Raw genomic sequence first — 26,348 nt, 5'->3', positions numbered from 1 at the left:
TAAAGTTTCTATTTTGGCGACTTGATTTGAATTTGGTGGAGGAGTTAAAAAGTAAAGTTAGAGTATTAAAGTGTCCCTTGCTCCCCTAAAATAAGAGCTGTAATAAAATCCTGTGTGACTCCCCTAAGAAAAAGCACTTGAAACCTTAGAAAATCATGAACCTCTAGCTCCTTTTGCTTCAGACCAGAACATTTCTGAAATTGTCACACATTACCAAATGATTCTATCATGAGTACAGATGATTTGGAGGTAACATTTATAGCTCCTTTTCTGATTTTCCCTTAAACTGCCGAGGGAGACCCCAAAAAACACAGGAAAGAAACATTTTTGCCCAGAACTTTTGTAGTAGAGCCAGTCTCATCAGTCCTTGATTCTGGTGGCTTTGTCCTTCCCAGCAGAGCTCCACCAGTAAATGTATGCTGTGATCTGATAACTCCAAATGGTAGGAATTTCATTGAGGATTTTTTGTCTGTGTTCTTTGTGTACAGTGTAAGCCATTTGTAGACTGATCTCTTCCCCTTTAATTTTTCTATACTAGTGAAAAGTAAAGCAACTTAAGCCACATTATTGGGGGGAGAAACTGGAGTTTGGAACTGTAAAGACAGAACAGAATGCCATGTAATGAGAATATCAACAGGTATCCTTTTGGTTGATATTTTATAAGTAAGGAGAGATTTTTCTTTATGCTTTTTCCACAGAGGGCTTACACCCACATAGCCCTCCTTTTTAATTTTGTCACCTTGGTAGATTCTTCCAGAAAAGTGACATCAGAATGTCACTGTTTTTTAATTATCCATTTATTTCTGCCATGACTGCTCAAGCCCAGGGTCAAGTATAATTATATAGACTTAATAGATATCTAGTATCTGTTATTAATTGGTAATGTGTACTAAGAAATTAGCCTTGAATATCAAAATACATATTATGTCTTGTTAATTTCTTTGTTAATTTCTGTGTGCTGTTCTGAGTTGATGTAAAACTTCTGATTAATAACTGTGCTCAAATATGTGCTACCTACTAGTTATTACATGTTTTATCAGCCTATTTTTTAAATAAAAATAATGAAAACTACAACTTGTGAACAACTTCACCAGGCCAAACTCAGGTAACTGGTGAGAAGTTCTGAGTTGGGGTTGGGGGGTATTTTACCCATTAAGCTGGATGTTTACTTTCCTAGAATTTTGGCATAGTCTTGCTTGACATGAAGAAAGCAAAAAGACCAACGTTGTCAGTTTGGTTTTTGTTTTTACTGAGTGTGTTCTCTTGATCAAGGATAGAAGTATACTTCAGGAAGTATGCCAATTTCTGATAGCCAGGCAGAGGGAATCTGTTTCTTTGTGTTCTAAACCCCAGCCCATCATTCAGTCTCAGAGAGTGATTGGACTGATGGTGTTTCCTAGAGGAAACCCCTTCCTGGCTCATTTCCCCTCTTGCACTTCACTTCTCCACCCTTTCCTATCGAAAGAGACAGTTGTTTCATTTTTACATATGTGTTGATCCTGTTTTATTCATATCTCCTATGAACTGTTGTTTTAATGTTTTCTGTTTGAAGTGAAATTTTTTCCCTCAGCTCCTCCATCTTTTAAAACTTTGTCACTGATTATTTTTCTTTTTTCTCCTATTAAATAATCTGTTTATTTGTAATGGCTGTATGCAGAATATATTAATCTTTAAATATCTGATTCCCCAAAAGTCCCCTTATTGTTGGAGTCTGAGGAAGACTGGCAAAAAGAGAGAGAAGGGTAGATTCCTTATAGGCAATTAAGTGTATCTTACTCTTTGCTGTGTATTAAACTGAGCTTTATGGAGTTAACCTAGAATAAACACCATCTCAAAGGATCAGTAACATTGATGGGGAGTGAGCAAAGGATGCAGGAGAGAATGGGAAGAGTTGTTTTTTTTTAAGGATATATGAATAGCTTAATACTAGCTTTCCTTTAGCATGCCTGATAAACTTCAAGTTCTCATTGACAAGAATCTGTATAAAAGAAATGGTAGAGAAGTAACTTGGTCATATCTCTGTGATTTTCTTGCATTAGGGTCTGGGGGGTGATTGAAGTGCATTGTTGGGACAATTAATACTCACTGTGATATTATTTTGGAGAAGGCAATGGCACCCCACTCCAGTACTCTTGCCTGGAAAATCCCATGGACGGAGGAGCCTGGTGGGCTGCAGTCCACGAGGTCTAGAAAAGTCAGAACGACTGAGTGACTTCACTTTCACTTTTCACTTTCATGCATTGGAGAGGGAACTGGCAACCCACTCCAGTGTTCTTGCCTGGAGAATCCCAGGGATGGGGGAGCCTGGTGGGCTGCCGTCTCTGGGGTCGCACAGAGTCGGACACGACTGACGCAACTTAGCAGTGATATTATTTAAGTTACTTTCTCAGTTCAGTGTATGTTCCAGGCCAGCAATACTGCTTTTTTTTTTTTTTTTTTTAAGATAGAACCAGGTTTGGAAATAGAATTGGGAGGTGGTGAACTGCTGGAAATCTTAACTGCTCCTTAGCTTTGGATTGGCTTATCCAAGAGACTCAGGTCTTTTAAAGAAGGACTCAGATAGCCAACCTCCCACCCCCCAAATTTCAACCAGAATTTTAGTGCTAAGAGCTACATATTTGTGGACTGAGAATCATGAAATGTGGCTTATAGAACTAGAAGCAAAAGTTTATTAAAGGGAAATGTAGAGATATTTTAATTTAACCCTCTTATTTTCCAGATTAGAAAACTGAGGTTCAAAGACATTGTTAATAGTGGCAAAGACTTTGCATAAAGTCTGTATGTTATCACGATGAGTCTTAGTACATTTGTGATTCATTCCTTGCTACTTGGCTCTTAGCGGAGCCAGGTTGACCCTAGGACTGGTAGATCAATGAGTTTTGAGCTTTTGTTTCTAAGAGCATCCTTGCCTTTCAGACCTTTTTCTAGAAAATTCTAAAAATTGACACCTGCTAGGAACAAAATCCAACCAGTCCATCCTAAAGGAAATCAGTCCTGAATATTCATCGGAAGGACTGATGTTGAAGCTGAAACTCCAGTACTTTGGCCACCTGATGCGAAGAACTGACTCATTTGAAAAGACCCTGATGCTGGGAAAGATTGAAGGCAGGAGAAGGGGACGACAGAGGATGAGATGGTTGGATGGCATCACCGACTCAATGGACCTGAGTTAGAATAAACTCTGGGAGTTGGTGATGGACAGGGAGGCCTGGTATGCTGTGGTTCATGGGGTCGCAAAGAGTTGGACACGACTGAGCGACTGAACTGAAGAAACAAAATTTAACTTTTCTCTAAGATGTGGCTTGATTTTCATGATTGACTTGGTTTAGTTCTTACTGAGGGTATGATAACAGTGCCTGGCCCCCACCACCCAACACTCTCTCTTAGAGCTGTGTGTTCAGCAATGCTTCTCATTAGGCTGGCATTTCTGAGTATTTTCATTTGGATAACCTGTTATACCTCCTACATGCAGGGGTATAATTAAAGTGGCGTTCAGTATTTCAGGTTAAAGAGGACTAGAGAGATTGTTTAAGATAGTCCAGCAAATAACTGTGTGATTTTGTTCAGGTTTTTGCTTTTTTAAAAAAATCTCTGGCTGTCAATATTATCAACCAAAACACCCCCTCAGAATTATCATTTTGCTTCCCAAAAGCCTGCTTGTCTCTTTCTGATTTCTATAGGAATTGACAGATTTATGTAATAATATTGGTGGCTCATTAAGCTAAGTTTGTGGAATCTCTTCTTTATGACCTGTTCAGGCAAAACTTGTCTGAGGAATGCACATCCGGCCCAGTTCTAGCATCCTGAAATTATGTGTGTACTTCAAGCATTAAAGTCAGTTACAGGCTGCCTCTTAGTTTCTCATCTGGAAGATGATGTCATCTCATCTTTGACGGAAATGTTTCTGCTCTGAAAGCACTGGGAGAGGCTCTGGTATTAAGGCCAACTCTTGTTTTGTTCCACATGCTGAGGGGGGGTGGGGGAGGGGAATGACAACTCTTATTTTGGAGCTGTGTGCTGTCTGAAAATATCTCTGTTTTGATTATCTCCTCTTTTAAGGCCAGCTCATTTCTCCTCTAAAGTTTACCTTTTTCACACTTCGCAGAATTGTATTAATTTTCTTTTCTTCCTTTACACTTTCTCCTTGCTCTCATAGTAAGTCATAGCTGCCAGTGCTTTAGTAGCTGCAAACCAGTTTATGGAGAGTCCTAGTGATGTTTTTGCCAAGTGACTAGAAACCAGCCCCTTTGGTACCTTTTTCATTACAAACATAATTTAGGCTGGGACTAAGGACTAAAATGGAGTGCTTCCTTAAGACTATTCAGAGTTACTCAGAAAAATTTTCTGTGACATAGTGTGATGATTCAACTTTGTATTTTAGCAAGAATTGATTGGATTATTTCCTCTGGCACTTAACTGGCTGTTTCAGTTGTCTTGAAATTATTTTAGTAACATTAAAGATTTCTCAGCTAATTTTCATAATTTAGAGGCTAGATCTTTATTTTTCAAATATCCAGGAGATACCCTGAAATTAGGGATACCTGTTTTATGGGAGAATATTGGTACTCTAAAGGATATGAAAGATAAATTCTTCAGAGAGAACCTGTTAGCATATGCGCTGATACAGGTTTGTTTCAGGTTGTATGAGAATCTCAAAGTAATAATGGAGAATGGGAGTGAGTGTATAGGAGTCATGCTTTATCTGTAGCTTGCAACTGTCAGCAGCTTTCTAGACATCATCTTTCACATTTTTCCTTCTAGTCTATCTCTGTAGCAGCATAATATGTTGTAATGAGCTCAAGTTAATGTGTAGGGAGGGGATTGATGCTGATCTTTATGTGTGGAACTGTTGAGCACTAGTTTACTGGGGAAAATGGGTTATAAAACAACAATAAAGCCATTCCCACATATCTCTATAATTGTTAAATTACCTGTTTGTTATAGAAATTTTATATAGATAAGGAAAAATAGAAACTTAAACTTAGAATATCACCTTAATCATACTATCCAATATAGTCATATTTTAACATTTTAGTCTATAATCTTGACATTTTTTATGTGTATAAATACATGTGACTATAGATAAGCGTTTTAGAAAAATTCTGTACTATATAATTATTTAGCTTTTTCCATTATACAGTTTATTGTGACAGCCTATCCATAAATGAACATAAAGATAATGGTTCTATACTATTCCATTTTATGACTATACCACAACTTATATCACCTATATTGTATATTTAGATTCTTTCTAGTAATAGTTGTTTTACATACAGTGCTGCAATAAATATATTTGTATATATGTCTTTATCCACTCGACCAATTATTTTCTTAGGATAAATTGTCACTTCTGGGACAAATGGTACATATTTGCTTTTAAGGCGTTTTGCTAGATATTACCAAATTGCCCTCACAAGTGGAAGACCCTCAAGTAAAATGTATACACATTCTTTTTTAAAGTGATAGAAGCCTGTGTGCAAGGAGCTTTTTACCTGAATTTTTTTTTGCCAACCTGAAGTCATGCAATAGTGAAATTGTTTGGGTTACAAGTTTTGTGATCACTCCTGGAATTTTTTCTGCCAGAGCTGCTGCCTTTTTTTTTTTTTTGGCTTCTACCTAGAACTGCAGAAAATCTTCTCGCATTTCACGGTACTGGGGATCAGGTCAGGTCCTGTTAATAATTTTAAACTTTAGAGATGTCTTGTGAGTTTTTTAAAAATATGCTTGTTCTGTTGTAAGCAAGTAGAACCCCAGAAGTAAGTGATAATTTTCTGTTTTTCCTCATTTAGGTCTCCACATTCTGTGCTGTGGGGTCAGCCGTAAGAGAGGTAGATCTGATGTGTATCTGTGCTGAAGAAGCTTGAGCTCCTTACAGTTACTAGCAGCGGACTCCTCTTCCCCATAACAATTGCAATTTTTTTTTTAAGTAGTGTGCATGGCCTTTTGAGAAGGCTGTGAATGTCCTGCAAAGATTATTTGACTTTAGCTTCCATTTCCCTCTACCCTCTCCAAAAAAATGCTACCTTAACATAGCAGGTTCTTTTCTCACAGTTCCACAATATAAGATGAATCCATTGACTATCTTTTGTCTCCCTCAAAGTCTTCCCATAACTCCATTTCCTTTTGTTTCAGTAAATGTGTCTCTCTTTTCCCTTTCTGTTGTACTTCTCATTTCCCCTGACCCTTCTCATCCTGTAGATGGGGTTTTATAATTCACAATGATAATAATAATTGCTAGTATTTACAGAGCATTTATTACATATTAAGTGCTATATAGGATTTATTTAATTCTCATAACTATCCTATGATGTACATGTTGTTATATCTCCATTTTATGGATGACGTAACCAAGGCCTAGAGAGTTCCAACCAACTTGTCAAGGTTATCTAGTTAGTAAATGTAGATCTAGTATTCAAACCTAGCCAACTTAGGTGTACTGATTTCAGAGCCCACATTCCTGCCCACAATACCTTACTGCTCTCTCACTAATCTAAAAGTCTGTGTGTGAACTAACTTGACTTTAAACCAGATTAAATATTTGTTGTTCAACAAAGAATAGTGCAGAGGGGAACTTCCCCTTCTGATTTGTGCTGTCAAAATTCTGAGCTCCTCCATGTGTAATACCTGGAGTTATTGATCATTCTTTCAGAAAATATTTTAGAAGTTAATGTGGATTTTTGCCAAGGATTGGTAAGTGATTGTACAGTCAATTTCTAAGATCATTAAAACAACAAGAGTGCCTATCAGATGCCCTCTTTTTGTCATTGCAGATTCAGTGATCATAACTCTTATGCTTTTAATCAGATAGAGTCTGGTCCCACTGACACCAAAAAGAAAACTCTTAATCTGAGAAGAATTAAAAACTTTATCTCTGTTAAAGTTGTTCATGTATTTTTGTGAAGAAAAGAGGTACTTTGTACTGCTAGTGAGGACCTTAACATCTGTGAAATTGCTCTGTCAAGTATCAGTTTTGAAAGGCAGCCTCTGCTCCTCTAGAACACTGGCATTGTCTGTTTGAAAACAAGTATAGTCTCACTGAAAGAAAAGAAAGGTACTTTCCTGCTGTTTTTGCCGGTGACATTGATGACCGTTGCTGGAGGAGCAGAGTAGTGGCATTGTTAATTCCATTGAGAGGAACCAAGGGAGGACTCTTTATCCTCATATCAATGAAAGTGGGAAGGGGAAACCTCAGGGGAAGAAAATATGTGTTCATACTGTCCATTAGCAGTTGTAAGATATATTTAGTCTGTAAAAGCATTCTTGTTCCTTTGGTGCTTTCCTTTCCCCCTTAGACTCTTGAGTGGCCAGGAAATTGAAAACAAAATATGGTTTAGAAGAAGGAGAGTTGAACTGGGGGATTGGGAATGTGAATTCCAATTCTGTCTCTATCACCACCTTTGCTCTTTAATTTTGAGCCCATCCCTTATGCTCTGTTTATTTACTTATAATAGATTAAATACATCTTACTATTAAGAATTGGGCTTCCCTTGTGGCTCAGCTGGTAAAGAATCTGCCTGCAATGCAGGAGACCTGAGTTCAATCCCTAGGCTGGGAAGATCCCCTGGAGACGGGAAGGGCTACCCACTTCAGTATTCTGGCCTGGAGAATTCCAAGGACTGTATAGTCCATGGGGTCCCAAAGAATCAGACACAACTGAGCAACTTTCACATTAAGAATAGGTTAAAATCTCAAAGGCCCTTGTTGAATGATTTTTTAATATAAGTTGTTACTGATTGGTTAGCTTAAACGGGCATATAGGTTCATATGTGGCTGAAGGGACTGAGTTCTCAACTTGTTCTATTTAAAAATCAATTTTCATTAATATCTATAGATCTCAGCCAGATTGAGCCTGCCTTGGTCAGAATTTTTTAAAAATCCCTGAAGTGAATACATCCTTGTTTCTCTGAGTCTTTTGTTTGTTTAGTTATTAGTGGACAACAAGCCAGTCTTTATTAGTAAATATGTAATTGAGTACAGTTTTACACATTGGTCCTTGTTTATGTTCTCTAGATCTTTTTACATTTTCATCTTTTCCACAGAGGAACTGGTACTTGATGAAATCACCACGATTGGCTCTGCATCATATTTTGACCCACTTAGAATTAAGCTGTTTATACAGTTATTTTTCTGACACAACCTGTTTGTCATGGCTTTATTTTTGGCTGCCAGTGGAGCAACATTAGCCTTTTGTTTAGAATGCTTCTTGGTCCAGGGCCTATTAATAAGTAGGAACTACATGACCATGAAGGAAACAAACAAACATGAAGGAAACGTTTTTCCCTGAGGAGGAGGAAGTTTACCATTGGAACTCAGTAGTAGTTATTGTTCAGTCGCTCAGTTGTCTCCGACTCTTTGCAACCTCATGGACTGCAGCGCACCAGTCTTCCGTGTCCTTCACCATCTCCTAGAGATTGCTTAAACTCACGTCCATTGAGTCAGTGATGCCATCCAGCCATCTCATCCTCTGTTGTCCCCTTCTCCTCCTGCCTTCAATCTTTCCCAGCATCAGGGTCTTTTCCAGTGAGTCAGCTCTTTGCATCAGGTAGCCAAAGTACAGGAGCTTCAGCATCAGTCCTTCCAATGAATATTCAGGATTGATTTTCTTTAGGATTGACTGGTTTGATCTCACAGTCCAAGGAACTCCGAAGAGTCTTCTCCAGCACCACAGTTCGAAAGCATCAATTTTTCAGCGCTCAGCCTCTCATGTCCGTACATGACTACTGGAAAAACCATAGCTTTGACTAGACAGACCTTTGTCTGCAAAGTGATGTCTCTGCTTTTTAATATGTTGCCAAGGTTTGTCATAGCTTTTCTTCCATGGAGCAAACGTCTTTTAATTTCATGGCTATAGTCACTGTCCGCAGTGATTTTGAAGCCCAAGAAAAGAAAAGTCTGTCACTGTTTTCCACTGTTTCCCCACCTATTTGCCATGAAGTGATGGGACCGGATGCCATGATTTTAGTTTTTTTAATATTAAATTTTAAGCCAGCTTTTTCACTCTCTCTCACCTTCAAGAGGCTCTCTAGTTCTTCTTTGCTTTCTGCCGTAAGGGTGGTGTCACCTTCACATCTGTGGTTATTGATATTTCTCCTTGCAGTCTTGATTCCTGCTTGTGATTCATCCAGCCTGGCATTTCGCATGATGTGCTCTGCATAGAAGTTAAATAAACAGGGTGACAACGGATACTTCCTTGACGCACTCCTTTCCCAGTTTTGAACCAGTCTCTTCCATGTTTGATTCTAATTTTTGCTTCTTGACCTGCAGTTTCTTCACCCAAAAAAAGGATGCTATATATGGATTGTGGGTATGGATTATAAGATGATAGTTTATACTTATCAGAGTATTTTTTACACAGATGCTAGAAAGAAAACTTTCTGTTGACTGATACTCTAATCTTATCCTAATTTAGGGATAAATCTCATTCTCCTTAAACATTGGCTGAGTGGGTGTTGCCATTGCTGAGTTGGTATTCTTTTCTCTTCTTTCTGTTTCCAATCTCCCACCCCCTCCATCTCCGCGTTCCTCTGTTTCTGCTGCTGTTCCTTCTGAAGAGAAAGCTTGATTAAGAAGAGGTGAACAGGTACAGTGCTGGTGACTCTTCGGTCTCAGTGGGCGTTTGCTCATTGGCATGAGCCAAGTGACCCAATCCATCAAGCCTTAGCAGTGGTACTTTGTTCCCTAAAATGTTACTCTGCTGTTCATTGGGTTTCTTTTCTACCAAGCTGGATGTTATAGCAACATTGATATGATTCTCTTCTTTTCCTATCCATTCTTTGGTAGTTTGTGGGAGTTCTGACCTGTACCCTAGGAGCAAAACTTAAGACAAGGAAGAGAATGAGTCTTGGTTCCTGATTCTCCTCCCTGTTGTTACTTGTTTTGATTATTATTTTTAAGTAATTTTTATTTGTGGCTGCACTAGGTTTTTGTCCCTGCACACTGGCTTTCTCTGGTTGCCGTGAGCAGAGGCTACTCCTACGGGCTTCTCACTGTAGTGGCTTCTCTCGTTGCTGAGCACAGATTCTAGGTGCATGGGCTTAGTAGTTGTGGCTTACGGGCTTACATGCCCTTCGGGATGTGGGATCTTCCCAGACTAGGGATCAAACCAGTGTCCGCTGTATTGCATGATGGATTCTTAACCACTGGACCCCAATCCTATTATTATTCAGACCCCAGTATCCTTCCCACTGCCTCAGCTGTAGTGTTTTGAGGATTAATCCAAGTTTTGCAGTTGTAGATAGCTAAGTAATTGGCATCATGTTCCACTGAATTAAGTCCTCCCACCCTCATTCTGGGTACTTTGCAAGAGTGTAGCAGCCCTGGAGCTGTGTGTTTATGAGATAAAACTAGGAAAGGTAGCAAGGTAGAACTTTTTAGGGAGTAAGAAGGCCCCAGACTAGCACTCTGCCTTGAACTCACTTACCTGCTTTTTTGGTTCATTGTTGAACTTGGTCCAGTGACTCCTTACATGAAGAGGTTGTTCTGTTCTAGGAGAAACTGTCAGTCTAGGATTGGACATTGGCTCTTGGTTCTGTCAGATCCCTCCAAACCCCTTCCTTTGGGGTAAAAGAGGAAGAATAAGCCAAGTACTGACCAAGGAGTCCAGAATCAGTGTTGTTTTCTCAACTGAAAGAATGCGGATTTCTTCATTGAGAATCACTAATTCTACTGTAGTGTGTATACTTGCACAAGGGTTTGTTGGGAATATGGGGAGGCTAAGGGTTTGGGGAGCAGCCAAGAACTTTGAGGTGCTCATTAGAATTTCATGATGGTCTAGGTAATTGAACATTAAAGCTTCCTGAGGGCCCAACTTTGCTCTTCCATAGAACTCACATATGACAACATATTTGTGTAGCACATCACAGTCCATGAAGTACTTTGATTTAGTTTATCTCATCTAATCTTTACATAAACCTTCTAATATAGATTCTTCTTTTTTAGTTATTAATAGAGAATAATTTGCCTGATGTAACAGGGATTTGAGGACTTCCCTTGTGGCTCAGTCTGCCTGCAGTGTGGGAGATCCGGGTTTGATCCCTGGGTTGGGAATATCCCCTGGAGATGGGAATGGCAACCCACTCCAGTATTCTTGCCGTGAGAATTCCATGGACAGAGGAGCCCTGAGGGTTTGACTAATTTTTTGTTAGTGAGTGCCTTAAATTTTACAGTTAAGTTAGCAGTTTAAATCTTGAATCTGAGTTGTGCTGACTTATTGTTCCTTGGAAGCTTTAGCTTACGGTTCCAGTCCTAGGTTCCAGGTCTTTCTCCTACCTGAACTTGACCTGATGAAGGTGAAGCATCCTGCAAGAAACATAGATTTTTGGGCTTTGCTGTTTTTCTAATTTTCTGGGTCATTTTGTGCAGCACATCTTCCTAACAGCTAGATGACATTTTTCTTACCTCCTTTTTTGGAAAGAGGAATGAAAACTATCTGTTCCCCATAATTTTGCTACTCTGACTTATTAAGGAAATTTTGCTGCTCTGCTTATTGGTACCAGAAATGCTTTTACCATTAAACCTTACATATGGACCAGAACTGAGATTTTCTTACTCAGCTACTAACTTATGTTATTGAGGATTCGTCCCATTTGGATTCTTCTTTCTTTTTTTTCATTTATTTAAGTTATTATTTACTTGGCCGCATCAGGTCTTAGCTGCACGACACTGGATCTGTGTTGCATCACGCGAGCTCTTTGGTTGTGACACGTGGACTCTCTTGTTGTATGGGTGCTCAGTAGTTGGCAGTACACGGGCTTAGTTGTTCCGTGGCGTGTGGCATCTTCGTTACCCAGTCAAACCTGCATCCTCTGCTGTGGAAGGTGGAATCTTAACCACTGGACCATCAGGGAAGTTCCTGGATTCTTTTAAATTTTCTTTAATGTGGCTAATCTTTATTCTCTTTGAATTCTTGAACTAGATCAAAGTAATATATCAGTAGTCTTTGAAGAAAAAAGACCAACAGTTTTCAATATGAAGGGGAGAAAGGTCTGTCTGCCTGAATGATTATGTGTCTCACTGCCATAGTGATCATGGGTGAAGTCTTTAGGATGGCATACCCTTAAGAACTGACTTAACCTTAAGAAAAAAAAGATTTAACCTTTTGGAGTAGTTTTCTGTGGATAGTGGTCTTTTAGTTACTTTCTAAACATATTCTTGAAATCTTTTCTATATTTAAACTGATAAAAGTCATAAATAATATTTAACTACACACATATCTTACACATCTCCACTGATTAAATATTTAGTAAGTAAACAACAAATTCCTGTTGCATTTACAGCAGGATCAAGATGAAGATGTAAGGATATAGATCAGGTTTTGCCTACACTGAATGCTTTTTCATTTTTTCATCATTGCATTTTCCCATCCATAGCTTCTTCATCTCTACAGACCAACTCTTTTTTTAATTGAAGGATAGTTGATTGACAATATTATTTTAATTTTAGGTATACAGTTAATTATTCAATATTTTTATAAACTATACCCCATTTAAAATTACTACATAGTAACAGCTATATTTCCTTATGCTGCACAATATATCCTTGCTTGCTTATTTATTTGCTTATTTATTTTATATGTAATAGTTTGTGTCTCTTACCCCTACCCCAGCTTGCCCTTGTGCCCTTTTCACTTCCCACTGGTAACCACTAGTTCTCTGTGAATCTGTTTTTGTTATATATATTTGTTTTAGTTTTTAGATTTCACATAGCAGTGATAACACAAAGTGTGTGTTTTTCTCTGAATTATTTCACTAAGCATAATACTGTAGGGCCATCCACATTGTTGCAGATGGCAAGATTTCATTCTTTTCTATGACTGAGTGGTATTCTATTGCATACAGATATACACACACATGCACACACACAAACACCCACAGCTGCTTTATTCATTGATATGTTGATGAACACTTAGGTGCTTCCATATCTTGGCTGTTGTAAATAAAGCTTCTGTAGATCAACTCTTTACCTTTTTTTCTGAAATAATTAGTAGAAGTGCAAAGCACCATAGATATGCTCTAAAGCTTCTTACCCTTTTAGCTCTACAGGGAACATTATTAGTCAAGTCTAGGCTGTCCACTAACTCTGGTATCTCTTATGCCTTTTCTCTTTCAACCATGGTATCAAATGAGACACTTAGGGCTCTGATGGTTAAATGTATCAAGAACAGATGTATTTCCTAGAGAAAATATGAGCACTTGGATAAGCAAAAGGAACTAGAAGAAGGCTGGAATATATATAAGGGCTCTATGAGTATGGACGAGGAAAAGGAAGGGACATTTAAAATCCCTGTCCAAAAGGATCTGGTATCACTCACTGAGGCAGGAACCCATTGTCAGATTTAGTTTGACTCAAATCCTGTTTCAGTGAGCTTGATAGAGATCATGCGAGTGTGTGTACATGTTTATAGTTATGTTTGTTTATTTTTTTTTTTAAACAGCATCTGGAATCAAGAGACCCACGGCATCTGAGGTGAGTTTTATATACTGATACACAGTGGTTCTAAAACCTTAATTCTGGGATAGAAGGATACCTGTTTATGACATCCTTATTTCCCCCCTACTGGGGTCTTGAAATCTATTGATAGGTATGGTTCTCACATCTCTTTGGTAGGCTAGTGGTTATACAACTCTACTTATGTCACAGTTTATTATGAAGATTAACAACAGCTCAGATTTATTGAGTATTTTTATTTTTTAAATTTATTTCTCTGCATCAGTCTTAGTTGTCGCATGTGGGATTTAGTTCTCTGACCAGAAATGGAACCTGGGCCCCCTGCATTGGGAGCACAGAATCTTAGCCACTGAACCACTAGGGAAGTCACTATTAAGCATTTTTAAATGTACCAAATGTAGTGTTCAGTTCAGTCACTCAGGCGTGTCCAAACTTGGCAACCCCATGAACTGCAGCACGCCAGGCCTCCCTGTCCATCACCAACACCCAGAGTTTACCCAAACTCATGTCCATCGAGTCAGTGATGCCATCCAACCATCTCATCCTCTGTCGTTCCCTTCTCCTCCCGTCTTCGATCTTTCCCAGCATCAGGGTCTTTTCAAATGAGTCAGTCTTCGCATCAGGTGGCCAAAATATTGGAGTTTCAACTTCAACATCAATCCTTCCAACGAACACATGGGACTGATTTCCTTTAGGATGGACTGGTTGGATCTCCTTGCAGTCTAAGGGACTCTCAAGAGTCGTCTTCAACACCACAGTTTAAAAGCATCAATTCTTCAATGCTTAGCTATCTTTATAGTCCATCTCTCACATCCATACATGACCACTGGAACAACCGTGGCCTTGACTAGATGGACCTCTGTTGACAAAGTAGTGTCTCTGCTTTTTAATATGCTGTCTAGGTTGGACATAACTTTCCTTCCAAGGAGTAAGCGTCTTTTAATTTCATGGCTGCAGTCACCATCTACAGTGATTTTGGAGCCCCCAAAAATAAAAGGTCAGCCACTGTTTCCCCATCTATTTGCCATGGAGTAATAGGACCGAATCCCATGATCTTAGTTTTCTGAATGTTGAGCTTTAAGCCAACTTTTTCACTCTCCACTTTCATCAAGAGGCTTTTGAGTTCCTCTTCACTTTCTCTCATAAGGGTGGTATCATCCGCATATCTGAGGTTATTGATATTTCTCCTGGCAATCTTGATTCCAGCTTGTGCTTCTTCCAGCCCAGCATTTCTCATGATGTACTCTGCATATAAGTTAAATAAGCAGGGTGACAATATACAGCCTTGACATACTCCTTTTCCTATTTGGAACCAGTCTGTTGTTCCATGTCCAGTTCTAACTGTTGCTTCCTGACCTGCATACAGGTTTCTCAAAAGGCAGGACAGGTGGTCTGGTATTCCCATCTCTTTCAGAATTTTCCACAGTTTATTATGATCCACACAGTCAAAGGCTTTGGCAGAATTAGATGTTTTTCTGTAACTCTCCTGCTTTTTCGATGATGCAGAGGATGTTGGCAATTTGATTTCTGGTTCCTCTGCCTTCTCTAAAACCAGCTTGAACATCAGGAAATTCATGGTTCACATATTGCTGAAGCCTGGCTTGGAGAATTTCGAGCATTACTTTACTAGCGTGTGAGATGAGTGCAATTGTGTGGTAGTTTGAGCATTCTTTGGCATTGCCTTTCTTTGGGATTGGAGTGAAAAACTGACCTTTTCTAGTCCTGTGGCCACTGCTGAGTTTTCCAGATTCGCTGACATATTGAATGTAGCACTTTCACAGCATCATCTTTTAGGATTTGAAATAGCTCAACTGTAATTCCATCACCTCCACTAGCTTTGTTCGCAGTGATACTTCCTAAGGCCTACTTGACTTTGCATTCCCGGATGTCTGGCTCTAGGTGAGTGATCATACAATTGTGATTATCTTGGTCATGAAGATCTTTTTTGTACAGTTCTTCTGTGTATTCTTACCACCTCTTCTTAATATCTTCTGCTTGTGTTAGGTCTATACCATTTCTGTCCTTTATCAAGCCCATCTTTGCATGAAATGTTCCCTTGGTATCACTAATTTTCTTGAAGAGATCTCTAGTCTTTCCTATTCTATTGTTTTCCTCTATTTCTTTGCATTGATCGCTGAGGAAGGCTTTCTTATCTCTCCTTGTTATTCTTTGGAACTCTGCATTCAAATGGGTATATCTTTCCTTTTCTCCTTTGCTTTTTCCTCTCTTCTTTTCACAGCTATTTGTAAGGCCTCCTCGTACAGCCATTTTGCATTTTTTGCATTTCTTTTTTTGAGGATGGTCTTGATCCCTGTCTCCTGTACAATGTCATGGACCTTGATCCATAGTTAATCAGGCACTCTATTAGATCTAGTGCCTTAAACCTATTTCTCACTTCCACTGTATAATCATAAGGGATTTGATTTAGGTCATACCTGAATGGTCTAGAGGTTTTCCCCGCTTTCTTCAATTTAAGTCTGAATTTGACAATAAGGAGTTCATGATCTGAGCCACAGTCAGCTCCCTATCTTGTTTTTGTTGACTTTATAGAGCTTCTCCATCTTTGGCTGCAAGGAATATAATCAATCTGATTTCAGTGTTGACCATCTGGTGATGTCCATGTGTAGAATCTTCTCTTGTGTTGTTGGAAAGAGGGTATTTGCTATGACTAGTGCGTTCTCTTGGCAAAACTCTATTAGCCTTTGCCCTGCTTCATTCTGTATTCCAAAGCCAAATTCGCCTGTTACTTCAGGTGTTTCATGACTTCCTACTTTTGCATTCTAGTCCCCTATAATGAAAAGGACATCTTTTTTGGGTGTTAGTTCTAAAAGGTCTTGTAGGTCTTCATAGAACCATTCAACTTCAGCTTGTTCAGCATTACTGGTTGGGGCATAGACTTGGATTACTGAGATATTGAATGGTTTGCCTTGGAAACGAACAGAGATCATTCTGTCATTTTTTAGATTGCATGTAAGTACTGCATTTCGGACTCTTTTGTTGACTATGATGGCTACTTCATTTCTTCTAAGGGATTCCTGCCTGCAGTAGTAGATATAATGGTCATCTGAGTTAAATTCACCCATTCCAGTCCATCTTAGTTCATTGATTCCTAGAATGGCAACGTTCACTCTTGCCGTCTCCTGTTTGACGACTTCCAATTTCCCTTGATTCATGGACCTAACATTCCAGGTTCCTATGCAGTATTGCTCTTTACAGCATCAGACCTTGCTTCTATGACTAGTCACATCCACAATTGGGTGTTGTTTTTGCTTTGGCTCTATCCCTTCATTCTTTCTGGAGTTATTTCTCCACTGATCTCCAGTAGCATATTTTGGGCACCTAGCGACCTGGGGAGTTCATCTTCCAGTGTCCTATCTTTTTGCCTTTTCATACTGTTCATGTATGTAGTGTACCAAAATGTAAATAATGTATCTAAGTTGGTATTCTTATTTAATCCTGCAAAGAACCTCTATTAGGGTAGCTACTGTTGTTATCCATGTTTTTTAGATGAAGAAAGTGAGGATTAGTGGTTCTTTAGCTTGCCCAAGGTCTCGTAATTAATAATATGGCATTAAGAAGGATAGGATTCAAAGCCAGTCTGACACTAAAACTCACTCTATTGTTTTGTTGTTATACCTCCTGATTGCATAGCTTCAGTGAATATGGCAAACTTATTTTAACCATACTGAAGCTGTTGATTTCCTGTATTTCTTTTTTGTGCAGAGTATGTTATATTTGTTTAATTTTCTTCTCATGATGTGTTTCCCAACTCTCTCTTTACTTCTTGCATCTCTCCTGGGGTTTGTGACGGGGCGGAATGTGGACCCTTTTGGCATAGAATCTTAGGCTTTTCTCTCAGAACATCTTCCGGGGTCTGTCAGGTTATTTATTGAGGGTTTTCTCCACTAAGGGCCTTAGTAAGAATAGTAGAACTTAAATATCAGGTCCTAAAACGGTAACCTGCTATTTCCAATAGTCTTTTTGCCTTTTGGCTTTATTAACTGAATGAATATTGGCATCATGAAGAATACTTTCGTGTCTATTGTGCTGGCATCTTGGCTGTGGAGAATAGCCTTCTAGTTTCTACTCCACTGGTTTTATTTCTTCCTTTTTTCCGAGGCTGTCATGTGAGTAGAAAACAAAGCCATATCATATTCTCAGGAATCTCTTTGAGGCAGGGAGGCCCTTTTCTTAAAGAATTTGTCTCATTACCTCAGCCTTTTAATATCTGGACTCAAAGTACTTGTATTTGCCAGTGGCTAGTTCATTTCTGCTAGTGAAGTCAGTTTGAGCAAATAGTATTCAGGTTGGGTTGAAAGTTAGAGGAGGAGTAATTTTGAAAGGAATCTGGGTCTGTGAAGCTCTATTTCTGTCTTGCTTTTTTGTACTGGGGGTCTCTCCTTTTTCCTGGGGGTGCTATTAATATCTCCTACTTCCCCTGTTTCTGCTTTTCTTCAATGATAATCATTTTAATTTTCTTTGTCATTTTTCTGAGGACCACAGGTGAAATATGTATCCTTTGGAGTGCTTTTAGTCAGTTGTAATTCTTTGGGTTTCCCTGGTGGCTTAGAGGTTAAAGCGTCTGCCTGCAATGCGGGAGACCTGGGTTTGATTCCTGGGTCGGGAAGATCCCCTGGAGAAGGAAATGGCAACCCACCCCAGTATTCTTGCCTGGAAAATCCAATGGACGGAGGAGCCTGGTGGGCTACAGTCCATGGGGTCACAAAGAGTTGGACACGACTGAGCAAGCGACTTAATTCTTTGGGTAGCAGCACTGTAACTTTGTGTTTGCATGGGGTAGATCTTCTGAAGATTTTATAAAATGTTCTTGATCCTAAAAAGGGTATGTTCAGTGTTTTATTTTGATGTACCATCATGGTAGCAGTTTGATGTGTTATGTGGAAATTATATACTAATGTTGACTCTTCTCTTTATAGGTTCCTTATTCCTCTGGCATGTCCATGAAGAAAATAGGTCACCGAGGTGTTGATTCCTCAGGAGAGACAACATATAAAAAGGTGCGTCTGAGTGCAACCCTTTCATCTTATTCCAGGAAGGGCTAGTTTTGTCTCTTTGATTATATTCTCCACATTCTATCCCATTTCTTGGTACCCTAAACCTTTGCACAATAGCCATCATATGACTTGAATTTTAGAATTTACATCACAAAGGGTGAATTATCCAACCACCTGTATATGTGTTTAAATAAGAATGTTCTTAATGGACAAATCTGATGTTAGATGAATTTTCACTGAGCTGAAGCAATTGTGTTTCCCTGTTAAGATATAAACATGTAATGGCAACCCACTTCAGCATTCTTGCCTGGCAAATCCCTTGGACTGGCAAATCCCCAGTCCGTGGGGTCACAAAGAGTCAGACACAACTTAGTAACTAAACAAACAAATAACAATAAGCCCTCAAGGCCATTTTAACCTAGCTTTGGGGAACCATGTGTTTTGAAGTTTTTCTGTCTTTACTCTGGTGCTGGGTGTACATAAAGTAAAGGCTGGATCCAGTTCAGCCTGGTGATATAGACAGCAGGTCAAATGTGTTTCTTTTCTTCTTTGTGTGTCCTTTTTTTTTTTTTTTTTTTTTTAATATTTATTTGGTTTTGGCTGTGCTGAGTCTTTGTTGCTTCGTGGACTTTGTTCTGGTTGTGAGCAGGGGCTGCTGTCTAGTTTGGTGTGTGGACTTCTCATTGGGATGGCTTCTCTTGTTACAGAGCACGTGCTCTAGAGCTCACGGGCTTCAGTAACTGCCGCATGGGTTCAGGAGTTGTGGTTCTTGGGCTCCAGAGCACAGGCTCAATAGTTCGGCGCACAGGCTTAGCCACTCCACGGCATGTGGGATCCTCCTGGACCAGGGATCAAACCAGCGTCCCCTTCATTGGCAGGCAGATTATTTATCACTGAGCCGCCAGGGAAGCTCCTGGGTTTTGTTTTTTTAAGATTATAGTTTCAGTTGGTGAATAGAGCCTAGAGCACCTGATTTTGAGCTAGAGATAGGAAATGGATTGAAAAGATAGTAGTAATAACCAAGAAGAGAAAATTGAACTGGTGAAGGGAAAACAGAAGAGAAGCGTCCTGGGGTGATCCAGTTCTTCAGGTCTGGACTAATTGGAGATGCTTAGGTTTCCTGGGGTAGAGTGTTAAACCCCTATATGGCACCTGTACTTTGTCTGGCCCATGTCAATTTTCTTGTGTCTGTTTTCTGTCTTACCGCATTGTCTGAAGTGACAGAGGTAGACTCACTCATTCTCCTTCAGGGACATGACTCTCCCCAGGAATGGGCTCTGAGGCCTCTGTCAATTCAACAGACATTTATTGAGCTCATTTTATGCGCTGAACACTGAGACAAAAAGCTGAGTTTCTAGTCTAAGAGAGGCAAGCACTTAAAAAATTCATTATAATTTTAATGCCCCATGAGGACTAAGTAGAAAGGCAAGTAATACTTGGTAAGAGTTGGGGATAAGGGAAATTGCTTAGAACAAAACTGTCCAATATAACTTTCTACAGTGATTGAAATGTGCTATACCTGTGTTATACAGTGTGGTAGCCACTAATCATACCTGAATGTGTCTAGCAAAACTGAAGAAGTGATTTTTAAGTTAAATTTAATTTTAATTAACTTAGAATTAAATAGTTGAGTGTGGCTACTAACTACTGTATTAGATAGCACAGATCTAGTTAATATGACATTTTCTCATGACATTGGAATTCTGGATTGCAAGAATGGGGCTCTTATATTTGTATTTTGACCATAGTATGATAATGGGCTTCCCTGGTGGCTCAGATGGTAAAGAGTCCACCTGCAATGCAGGAGACCTGGGTTCAGTCCCTGGGTTGGGAAGATCCCCTGGAAGAGGGCATGCCAGCGTACTCCAGTATTCTTTCCTGGAGAATCCCTATGGACAGAGGAGCCTGGAGGGCTACAGTACATGGGGTCACAAAGAGTCAGACACAAATGAGCAAGTAAGCACACACACATGATAATTTTAAAGCTAAATACTTCTCTCAGAAATAATTTTAATCTTTCAGGCTTTTTAGTAGCTTTTTTTGGCCACTCTATTGGCCTTGGGATATCACTCAGTCCTGGTCTTAGAGGACTGAGCTTCAGTCAGTCAGAATATCATTTAATTTTAGTTACATTCTGTATCTGATGAATAAAATGTTTGGAGGACTTTGTATGCTTGGGGGCAGGAACCTTTGGAGTGAGACCTAAGATTGTTCTCTCATTTCAGTGTATCTTCCAGATGTCGGTGTGGGTTGGAGGGAACACTTTGCCTAGTGAAGGCTGGCTCCCATAGTCACACCTTTGCTACTCTGTATCTTCATGCCTCTCCAGTCTTTTCAGGCTTCACTGCTATGTGGAGCCATGAGGATGGGGAAATTGGATTGCCCCAGTTTAGAATGAACCACTGGGAGGGCATTTGCTTTCCATTGTTTCTTCTGGTTCTTCTCTCCTGAGTTTTTACTTCTGTAATCAGATTTAATACTAGAAACTTTCCTCTTGTTTCAGACAACCTCATCAGCCTTAAAAGGTGCCATCCAGTTAGGCATTACTCACACTGTGGGAAGCCTGAGTACCAAACCAGAGCGAGATGTCCTCATGCAAGACTTCTACGTGGTGGAGAGTATCTTCTTCCCGAGGTACAGTGGTTAATGTTCAGAAGAATGTCCTGGGAAATGTGGCTTTTTTATATCAACATTAGGACATTTTAGAGATTCATACCTAATTTAGGCACGCATCCAATCCTTAGCCTGATTTTAATCAGTGTGATGTGGGATATCACAATTTGGACAGCAGATGCTATCCTTTGGATGCTTCTGTGAGCCCTGAAAAGCAATTCAGGGCATTGGATAGGGGGTAATATGATCCCCTGCTCCATGTCTTAATCCCTGTGTTGCACCTGTGTCCCATTATGTAACTGACTCATCCAGTCCCTTTGGTTCTCTCAGGAGGGATGTATTGACTTGCCTCTGGGTGACTGAGTGTCTTCCCAGGATTGTGGACTCCCTGAATTATAGGGACTGGTAAGTTACGGCTTCTTCTATTTAACCCCACAGTGAAGGGAGCAACCTGACCCCTGCTCACCACTACAATGACTTTCGGTTCAAGACCTACGCACCTGTTGCCTTCCGATACTTTCGGGAGTTATTTGGTATCCGGCCTGATGATTACTTGGTAAGCTTCTGGAACTCAGGACTCTGGGACTCCGGTATCAGAGGAGTACTTCCAAAGGAAGACCTCTTCACATTCTTGCTCTTATTTTTTATTTTAGAATAGAATGGCATCTGTAGTTGATTTCTGATTGGGGAGGCTGATTGATCTCTGAACCTCTTGCTCTCTTTTCTTTGGGCCCTAGTACTCCCTCTGCAATGAACCACTGATTGAACTCTGCAACTCTGGGGCTAGTGGTTCTCTCTTCTACGTGTCCAGCGATGATGAATTCATCATAAAAACAGTCCAGCACAAAGAGGCGGAGTTTCTACAGAAGCTGCTTCCAGGATACTACATGGTGAGAGGACGAGGAGCACCAACTGCTCGAGCTGCCCAGTCCACTCCTGGACAAGGCTGGGGAGGCTGCTGTCGGGGGGAAGGCAGTGTCAGCGCTGACTTAGGGATGTAGTTCATCTTTGTGCTTTTGGTCCCATCTCTTTTGTCTCTCTGTGGCTAAAGGGGGTTTTGTTTATCTGTCCTATTTTAAGTGTTACCTAGTTTAGATCCTCCTACCCAAAGACAAAACTCAGTGATCTTTATTTATTTAGAGTAGAGTTGATTTACAATGTTGTGTTAGTTTCTGATGTACAGCAAGGTGAGTCAGTTATGCATGCACGTAATGTCTTTTTTTTTAGATTCTATTCCCATGTATAGGTCATTACAGAGTATTGAACAGAGTTCACTGTTCTATTCAGTATGTTCTTATTAATTATCTATTCTATTTACAGTAGTGTGTATATGTCAATTTAAGTCTCCCAATTTACGCCCTTCCCTTTCCCTCTGGTAACCACAAGTTTGTTTTCTACATCGATGACTCAACTTCTGTTTTGAAACATGTTCATTTTTACCATTTCTTTATATTCCACTTAAAAGTATTATGTATTTGTCTTTCTCTGACTGACTTCACTCAGTATGACAGTCTCTAGGTCCATCCATGTCACTGCAAATGGCATTATTTCATTCTTTTTTTTTTTTAATGGCTGAGTAATTGTTCATTGTGGGGCTTCCCAGGTGGCACAGGTGGTGAAAGAATCCTCCTGTCAATGCAGGAGATGTGGGCTTGATCCCTGGGTTGGGAAGACCCCCTGGAGTAGGAAATGGCATCCCACTGCAGTACTCTTGCCTGGAAAATTCCATGGACAGAGGAGCCTAGGAGGCTATAGTCCATGAGGTTGCAAAGAGTTGGACACCACTGAGTGCACACACAGAATAGTCCATTGTACATATGTACCACATCTTTATCAGTTCCTCTGTCAGTGGACATGTAAGTTGCTTCCATGTTGTCACTATTGTAAATAGTGCTGCAATGAATATTGGGGTATGTGTATCCTTTCAAATTATGATTTTCTCTGGATATATGCCCAGGATTGATATGGCTGGATCATATGGTAACTCTAGTTTTTTTAAGGAACCTCCATACTATACTCCATTAGTAGCTGTACCAGTTTACAGTCCCACCAACAATGTAGGAAGGTTCCTTTTTCTCCACACCCTCTCTGTCACTGTTTGTAGATTTTTTGATGATGGCCATTTTGAACTATGTGAGGTGATACATCACTGTAGTTTTTTTGATTTGCATTTCTCTAATAATTAGTGATGTTGAGCATCTTTTCATGTGCCTCTTGGCCATCTGTCTTCTTTGGAGAAATGTCTATTTAGATCTTCCACCCATTTTTTGATTGGGTTGTTTTTTTGTTGTTATTGACCTGCTTGAGCTGTTTATATATTTTGGAGATTAACTGCTTGTTAGTTGCTTCATTTGCAAATATTTTCTCCCATTCTGGGGATTTCCTTTTATTTTGTTGATGTTTTCCTTTGCTGTGCAAAAACTTCTAAGTTTATTTGTTTTATTTTTGTTTTTATTCAATGATGATTTTGCTTTCCATTCTTAGTCCAGCTCCTAAATCAGGGAATGAGGTTGGTTACTTCTCTTGATAGTACTATATTCATTTTTACTGATACCTCTTGGAGGTGCTGGAGAAGTTAGGGAACTCTCCTTTGCCTCCCATCATACTCAACAAAAATATGCTATAAAGAAGGCTAAGGGTTACGACTTTTTCAGTGCTGTCTTCCCTTAAACCTCTCTAAAGGAATATATTCATCATATTTGTAGTATCCTGACTGTTTAGTGTATTGGAGGATCTGCTGTTTGGCTTGGTGATGATCCCATTATTGAGATAGATACATTGGGACATTTTAAAACAATTACAATCTGGGCTTCTGGGCAGGCAGATTGTATCTGAAATCTCATGAGCAGACAGAGGAAGGTGGGTGGCAGGTTTTGTCCTTGAGTTTCATTGAAAATCAGCTGACTTGCTCTTCTACTTCTTTTTTACTTTCTTGCCCTCAGAACCTCAACCAGAACCCTCGGACTTTGCTGCCTAAGTTCTATGGACTGTACTGTGTGCAGGCAGGTGGTAAGAATATTCGAATTGTTGTGATGAACAATCTCTTACCACGGTCAGTCAAGATGCATATCAAGTATGACCTTAAGGGCTCAACATACAAAAGGCGAGCTTCCCAAAAAGAGCGAGAGAAACCTCTCCCTACCCTTAAAGATCTGGACTTCTTACAAGACATCCCTGATGGTCTCTTTTTGGATGCTGATATGTACAATGCTCTATGCAAGACCCTGCAGCGTGACTGTTTGGTAAGTCTGTCATATTTCCTTCTCTCTCAGGCACCAGAAATCTCAGTGACTAAAACAGTTTGGTGGTTCTAAGGCGTTTAATCTGTAAGAGATGGGACTCTGTATAAAGTACGTGTCAGACTTCATTTACAATATCTTTTACATTAGATCATTTATGCCTTTACATTTTTACTTTCTCCCTCTTGGTCTAACTCCCCTCCCTGTCTTTTTTTTTCTGTCTACCTGTCCTGGGCCTCATAATCATATATTCTCCTTGTTTCCATACCAACACCATCACTATTCAGATTTTGATTCTGCCTGACAATTTAAATTTATACCTTGGAAGCTGAGTGCTGCTAGAAAAAAATCACACAACTATGTATACTGGCATCTCTACAGATTTTTTTAATACCATTTAAAAAATTATATATTTGGCTGTACCAGGTCTTAGTTACAGCATGCTAGATCTTCAGTCTTTGTTGCATGCAAGGTCTTTAATTGTGGCATGTAGATCTCCTTCCCTGACCAGGGATCAGACCCAAGCCCCCTGCATTGGGAGCATGGAGTGGTAGCCACTGGGCCATCAGGGAAGTTCCTCTATAGATTTATGATATCCAGTTCCACTTGGGCCGTCAGTGTTACTCATTAATGCATTTCCTGTTTCTCTCAGAGATGCCAAGTGATTGGTACTCTCTTCAAACAATTTTATAACTCCCATCCCCCCAGCCTTGTTTCTCAACAAGCTACCTCAACTTCTGTAGCATTCCTTTGTCCTGCCCCCATCATCAACTTAAAGTTTAGGAGAGTTTTTTTCAGTGTCTTCATGTAATGATGCCTTTCTCCTTTGCCTTTCTCTTCTCTTGCCTGCCTTCCTGCCTCTATGTCCTGGCTTCTGCTCTCACACTTCCAGTTGAATTGCTCTCTCCAATGACCACCTGGATGCCAAGTAGAGTACTTCTTAGTCCTTCCTTGAGTTTTCTGCGGTGTTTGACAGTTGATTGTTTCCACTTTCTTAACATCTTTTGGGTTTTGTGACATCTTTCTCTTGTTTTTCCACATCTTTTTTATTTTTGCAAGCTGCTTTTGTAGGATTCTTACCTGCTCAGTCCATAGTGTTATCATCCTTGCTTTCCTTTGCTTACTCAGCCTCTTCTTCCAGGATAATGCCCATTTTAGTTTGACTTTCTTGGTTGTGAGGACTGGAGACTTACTGGAGCAGAGAGGTTTTGTAAATTACACATTAAGAATCAGTCCTGTATTCTCTTTATCCTTTACCCACCTATCAAAACAGCCTTGGGTGAACTGTAGCACCAAAGTGAGCTACTGGAACTGGTGGAAGTATACCAGGTTGAGAACTGGAGAGACAGTCCACACTTTTTAATATGGCTCATCAGGCCTGGCATTGTCTGCCCCTCCCATCCTCTCTCATATGCCAAACACCTACACTTTGCCTCACCAGACTCAATGGATGTGAATTTGAGCAAATTCCAGGAGATAATTAAGGACAGGGAAGCCTGGCATGCTGTAGTCCATGGGGTCACAAAGAGTCGGACGTGACTTGGTGACTAAACACCACGGCCGGATTATACCCATCTGCTCGTGGCCTGCTGTTTCATGCCTCCAGGCTTTGGCATTATTGCATTATTCTTTCCTTCCTTTGTTTACATGCACTTATTTTCTTTCTAATCTGTCCCTCATAAACCTATTTATATACCTCCTGACCTCCTCTGTAGTATTCCTCAGCCATGTATGCACTTCCATTATTACACATGCTAGACTATGTTGTATTTATTTTTATGTTTGTTTCCCTTACTAAATTATGATATCCATGAGGACAGATGGTCTCTTAAGTGTCTATATCCATACAAGCAGGCACAGAGCCTACCTACAGATGGTGAGGCTTCAGCAAATATTAAACCGAGTTGAAGCTGGCCATATAAGGTCCTGCCACAGATCTGCACTGTCACAGAATATGCTTTTACCTGACCCTCCTGTGGATTTTTTTTTGAGCTCAGATACGTATTCTTTCATTGAGTATATAATGTTCTTTTCA

General features: G+C 39.8%; 1 protein-coding gene across 5 annotated transcripts in view; it reads left to right on the top strand.

The window, feature by feature from the left end:
• The window catches only part of PIP5K1A (phosphatidylinositol-4-phosphate 5-kinase type 1 alpha), a 39,377-nt gene that overhangs the window by 3,665 nt on the left and 9,364 nt on the right, over positions 1-26,348 (top strand). For 3 of the 5 annotated variants that reach the window (XM_055584329.1, XM_055584331.1, XM_055584330.1), the window contains exons 2-7: positions 13,433-13,464; positions 18,384-18,464; positions 20,965-21,095; positions 21,513-21,630; positions 21,812-21,964; positions 24,017-24,316. In XM_055584329.1, the coding sequence (XP_055440304.1) occupies positions 13,433-13,464; positions 18,384-18,464; positions 20,965-21,095; positions 21,513-21,630; positions 21,812-21,964; positions 24,017-24,316 (815 nt within the window). Of the gene's footprint in view, positions 1-5,789; positions 5,829-13,432; positions 13,465-18,383; positions 18,465-20,964; positions 21,096-21,512; positions 21,631-21,811; positions 21,965-24,016; positions 24,317-26,348 lie in introns of all 5 variants that reach the window. The other 2 variants (XM_055584327.1, XM_055584332.1) reach the window with 1 other exon arrangement.

Source organism: Bubalus kerabau, chromosome 6, assembly GCF_029407905.1.
Source record: "Bubalus kerabau isolate K-KA32 ecotype Philippines breed swamp buffalo chromosome 6, PCC_UOA_SB_1v2, whole genome shotgun sequence".
In the NCBI taxonomy this organism is placed as follows: domain Eukaryota; kingdom Metazoa; phylum Chordata; class Mammalia; order Artiodactyla; family Bovidae; genus Bubalus; species Bubalus kerabau.
The sequence above is the reverse complement of the archived record's forward strand: the minus strand, read 5'-3'. Positions and strand labels throughout refer to the sequence as shown.